At 44.8% G+C, this 6,000-nt stretch overlaps 1 protein-coding gene across 2 annotated transcripts in view; it reads right to left on the reverse strand.

Moving 5' to 3' along the window:
* SH3BGRL2 (SH3 domain binding glutamate rich protein like 2) overlaps positions 1–2,805 on the reverse strand; it is a 46,251-nt gene extending 43,446 nt beyond the window's left edge. For both annotated transcript variants that reach the window (XM_080614819.1, XM_080614820.1), the window contains exon 1: positions 2,551–2,805. In XM_080614819.1, the coding sequence (XP_080470945.1) occupies positions 2,551–2,595 (45 nt within the window). In that variant the 5' untranslated portion in view covers positions 2,596–2,805. The remainder of the gene's footprint in view (positions 1–2,550) is intronic.
* Positions 2,806–6,000: the final 3,195 nt, after the last annotated feature.

Here is a 6,000-nt window from a genome sequence, read left to right on the forward strand (position 1 = left end):
ATAAATTACACCAAGTATAGGGATTAATAACTATTTTAAATGTTTCCAAGGAAAGTTATATTTATGTGAATTGAAGCCTGCGCTGACTACACAACCAGTGTATTTCTCAGCAATGTTTCAGCCAAACGTCTATCATTTGACCCGGGCATTCTGAAGATTTCTAAAGGAGTCATATTTGCCAAACCAAAAGCTTGCTCTACAGACTAGATGGGCTTTTCATTTTAAAATACAGAGTAATTCGACAAAGTATTTCTAGTAACATTAGGAAAGTGAATCGAGTCACCACAGCACTGCTTTTAGTTTACCAGCAAATATTACATATAGAAGGTTTTGCTCAATTACAGCAGGGCAGACACTAATCTCAGCCACATCCACTCTCACAAGCAGTTGGCTTACAATTTGACTCAAGCTGACCTAGAGGTGTAAATTAAACCATGGATTCTGACACTCTTTTTAGCAGGAGACAGAGTAGGATCTATAAGGGACACACATTTCTCTAGATAGGGAAATCATCCTGTCCCATGAATTGCACAGGATCGCAAAAAGTAGCTGATGTAGTTGTGCTGAAGGCTGGAGAAGATGACAAGGAATTACATGACTCACTTTCTGTTGTATTTTACTAGAATTTAGTTCGAGGAGGATGACAGTAAGTTTAAAACTTCGCTGTTTAGAGATGTATGATACAGTAACCACCTTTTTCTCCAGATGAGGATTCCCACATAGCAAGTTGATAGTGCTTTTTTCTTTGTCATTTTTTTTAACCATTCAGCTTTGACGTACAGACACCCCGTGCAAACCCAAAATTAAAAAGCCTCGATGATATGACACTGAGAACAACGGGAACTCAGCCCATACTGAAAGCTCACGAATGCTGCAATAAAACAGATGAATCAAAACTGACACAAAAGAAATGTCACAGCTTTGGTCCGGTGTGACAGTACCTTCAGACACTAAACTATCTATTATTCTCTGGCTAGGCAGTACTCAGGCATGCTGCTGCTTAGATGAAGTTGACTATCACCATATGCAAATTGTTAGCCATATTATATGTTATATTCGTGTTGTCCAACCCAGAAAAAAACTCAGCAAATGAACTGATGTGCAAATTAAACTGTTTGTCATCCTCAAATTTGGTTTGTTGGGTTAATAGACAGTGAAGAGTGTTATACTGCTGCTCTTAATGGGACATGTATCCTGCAGGCAGAGAGAGGGGAAGGAGAGTGCAGAACAAAAAACTCCCATCAATAACCTATTTAGAGACTGGAGATATGGGTGAGCTAATAATGTGGCCTTTTTCCTCCCCTTCAACAAAAACAAAATATAAAACTATGCATTATTGTTCAGGCTATGAGGCATGAAACAGAAACTAAACCTACCAATACTGTGCTACCACAGTGTGAAACAACTGCCCATGCAGGAAAGAAGATGTTTCTATTATGGATGTTTGATGAACATGGATTATAGAGTTCTGAAGACACTCGGTGTTTACTCAGTTGGCTACCGAAATGGATAATTAGTTTTTATTAGCTGTAATGCAGCCACTAAGCATTTTGAACACTTCATGCCAAAACATATCAGAACACATACCTGTCACCACGCCACTGAACTGAAAACTAGTATTGCGCAGTAAAAAGCTGAAGGAAGTAAAGACACAATAAACCTTCAGACTGGAAAATATAGTGTTTCATTCTTTTGCAACGCAACAAATGCCACTGCCTTCATTGCTGAAGCATAAAGAATAGCAATTATATGTAAATCTTTCTGATGTTTATCATTAAAGGACAAATTCAGTAGAATGCTTACACTTAGATTGCCTTAACAGAAATCAGAACTGTCACTTCATATAAAAATATGGATGTTCACAGCTCACATGCATAAGTAATTCAACAAAAGAAAGCTGTAAGAACTCCAATTAAGCTAAGGATTAATCGAGTTTGGAAGGAGCTGTACCTTTCCCAGTGTATTTCTTAGCGCAGAGAAGTGCTAGGGGTGAAGTCTGTCCCTCTGCTCTCCTTTCGTTTATTTTTGAACCTGCAGTAGTTGGCACGCACGGAGGTACCGCATCTGCCTGCGCCAAGGCGCTGAACCCCGCTCCTGAGCGGGCAAAGTTTAGCCCTGTTTCATCACCTTTGATACCCTTTAAACACACCCAGTGTTCGTCCCCCACAAAGAGGTTTCAGAGGGGCTTGGTTTGCCAAAGGCAGTTTACGAACAAGTTAATCTTTGGCTGCCTTTCGGGGCAGGGGGGAGCAGTCACTTTCATCACCACGGCACGCGCAACCCCGGCAAATTCAGACCCGCGTTTCACAACAGCCGACTGCCTGGATCCCAGGTCCTCGCCGCCGTGCAAGGCGAGCTCTAGGAGCCGAGGGCATGCTCGCCAGCCGCAGGGACGGTGAGCGCCGGCTGGCAACCACCACCAGCACCGCAACCACCATCTCCACAACCATCACCGGCCGGCTTCGCCCCGGCCCCTGGGGCTCAGCCACGGCTCCGGCGGCCCCGCGCCCCGCTCATCTCCCTTCTTCCCCGCCGCTCGCCCCCACTCACCGCCACGGAGCCCGAGGAGGAGGCGACGAAGACGCGGATCACCATCTTCACCTCATGAGCCGCGCCACCGGACGGGACGGGGCAGCGAGGCTGCGGGGATACCGCTCCCCCGCAGGGATCGGGACGGGGAGGAGGAGGAGGCCGCCGCGCTCTACCTCACCGCCCCCCGAGGGCGGTCGCTGCCGCAGCACCCCGTCCCTCAGCGGCGGCAGCCCCTCTCGGGAGAGCCGGGTCCGGCTCCTCGCTGACAGGAGGCAGGCGATAACGGCGAGAGGCGGGAAAGGTGGTGGCGGCGCGCAGGGGCTGACGGGAGCTGTAGTTCTTTCCTGGCAAGGCACAGCGCGCCGCGCCGCCCTGCCCCACCGGCACAGCGCCGGCAAGACGGCAGCTGCGTGCTCCGAGCCGCGACCCCGCCGCCCGGGGCTGCCCAGTGCCACCGTGCGTTTGAGAGGCTGCAGAGGAGCTTGTGCGCCCTCCGGGTGCGCACCTCCAGGTCGAGGTGACCCCAGCGCACGATGAACAGCGCCCATTGAACCATGCCCTCCGCCGTTCCTCCCTGACATCTCGGCCTGCGTGGGTGTTCCCAGTGCTCCTGCCCTGTGTGCAGCCACCACCTCTGCTCCGCCACGCCTGGGTCTAGCTCCCCTGGCTGCCACTTACAGTGGAGAAGGGATGGAAAACGTTGCCGTTCTGGACAGGCTACATAGGCATATTCCTGTCAGGGCAGGTGAAAGGGGCAACACAAGGGATGTTAGGCCACTGTGCAAGAGGGCTTTTCTACACCATACATCTCAAAGGAGTCAAACAGCGCTATTTGCACTCCCTGGTATAGAAGTACAGCTGTCAATATTGACAGCTGTGGAACAGATGTTATTAATCAACAGGATAAGCAGATAACCCCAAATAACCCTTCACCAGTCAGCGCATCTGCAAGTGACCAAAGAGAATCCCTACATCCCTCATCAGCTTTTGGGGCCATAAGGATACGGCCTGTCTTTATTTACAAACTCAGAACCATGCAGCTGGCAGCCTTCTATGTGCTACCACAGTAATAACCCTCATCCTTTTGCTACTCTACAGGCAGCCCGAGGGGTTACTCTCTCCTTCTGACTCAACTCTCCCTTCCCACAATTTCATCCCAATGGCAAAGTGTGTGGTGCCAGCTTCCTTCACAACTTTGCATCACCACCACTCTCACTGAACTTCCATTGTCCCCACTAAGTACAGACCTCAACTCACTGCCAAATACACCCTTACACCTTTCTTTACATTTTAATATTGATCATTTATTTTGAAATCCTGCAAGCCTCATGGAAAGTACCTAGCAAAAGCCATAAAAAAATAATCAGGATTCTCAGTGCTCATTCTGAGGTTGATTTATAACTTGTGGAGGTCACTCAGAGGCTTTCACTAACTTCAGTGTCCTCTGGAGCAGACCTCAATATCAGCAATATCAAGTCCAATCCTGTAATGGGAATTCAGCTACTAGTCTTGCAAAGATCTATGACTGTGCATTACTTTGCCTTCCTGAGACTGCTTGTTGAAAAAAGCAGACCTCGTTGGAGAAAACTTAGGTACAAAGGTTAAGGTTTTCTGGCTTCAGTGCTCTTGTCTTCATCTGAGCGCAACTCTTGCTATGGGAACCACAAACAGAAGACCAAGAACTGTTTATTGGTTAATTGCTGCTGAACAACCAGCAAAGGAGGCAAACATTTATTTTATGTTGGTTTGTAAGGTAACTCCAAGCAACTTGTTAAAATTCTGTGATAGGTGAGTAATTATAGGAATGTGCTGGAAAATCCCCATTACCTTACTCGGTGAATTTCCTTTACACTGCAGGATTATTTCTGGCAACATATTTTCTTGTGTTTCTCTCAGTTTTCTTTGAAAGACGGAGATGTTTCCTTACCACTTACTTCCCTATTTACTCCCTACTAAAAATTTTGGGTTAAATATTCTAATTTGGCCATACTGATATTATATGAAACAAATAGAAGGGCAACTCACTGCAGCTGATTGTATTTGATTCTCTCGGAGCACTGATAAATAACATTAAATTATAATATTAATAACTCCTGCCTTTTAATATATTTCGTGAAAAGAGTAAAACAGAAAAAGAGAAAACAAAGTCTGATTCTGAAGTGTGCTGAACATCTTTAACTCTCACCAAACAGAAGAGTATGCTCCTACCTCTCAGAGACAGCCTTGAAACATAACCAACAACTAGAGAAACCATGTGGCTTCTCAGTAACAACTTTGATGTAGCGTGGGCATTGAGAATCCAGCCAGCTTTTTTATTTCTGTCTTTTGCTAGTGTTTCCATACACACAAAGAAGCTAGATCTGACATGGAAGTGATCCATAAAGTTAGGAAAAAGAAATATTACACTGAGAAGTTGAAGATTTCAAAGCTTGTAGAGCAGCCTCTTACTTTACATTGCTCCTAAGCAGAGAACTATTACTCTGTGTAGGGTAAAACCTATCGGACATTGCCATGTGACGTTTTGCACTTTAACATGTTGTACAGGTGTAAGACTGGCCGTCACTGTCTGTCCTGCAGCTGCTGTTTGCAAATGTCCTGAGGCCATACCTCTAACTCCATTTCTGTTGTACATTTCTAGAGGCTTGAAGTCCAAATTGTAAAACATTTAGCTAAGTAGAAAAAAAAGTAATAAATAAAAAAATCATTAAAATTATTTATGAGCAGTTTTCCACGTTTACCGGGGGGTACAGAAACACTGCAATCTAAGATGGGAGGTGAAAATGTGGATTTATGGAGGGCAGGGGATAGTTTCTAAACATTTCATGGTAAGAATGATTCACTGCTATGCCAGATCTTCATGGAAGATTAAACAGAACTTTGCTGCTGCTAAGGTAACAAAGAATACACAAAAACAAGTCTTAAGAGTATGTGAAAATAGAAGTATAAAAGTGCAACCTTGGACAAAGAAGACTCTAATTGTGATAAAAGATTATTTGTATAGCACGATGCAACAGGCATAGGAGGAAAATTCTGAAGAAACAGAATACTATGTTAAGGACTGAAAAAGTGGTTAAGATGGCTTCATCTCTCACCTGAAAGGAGCAGTCTGTCTGAGACATTTCAGAAGTTTTCTGGCCTCTGGCCTGTTAGTACCCATCAATTATTTCTCTGGGTTCTGTGAAACGTTGCTACTAAGCAGTAAATTCACATAGACCCTGCAATAATCTACATACCTAAAGGGGTCTTCAGCACTTCTTAAAAATTCTAAGTACCAAAACATGTCAAAAATCACTGGTTTAGAGTGCCTTTAAAAGCTCTGACAGTCCTGTGCAATTTTCCTTGGTAGAATTGTGATTGTCATGCTAGGGAGCAGCTAAAAATGATAAATAACAGAGAAAACAGAATGTTCCAACTTCAATAGACCTACCAAGTATCATTAGCTGATCTCACGTTGCAGATCTCAAGATA

This window comes from Psittacula echo (assembly GCF_963264785.1).
Source record: "Psittacula echo genome assembly, chromosome: 4".
NCBI lineage: Eukaryota > Metazoa > Chordata > Aves > Psittaciformes > Psittacidae > Psittacula > Psittacula echo.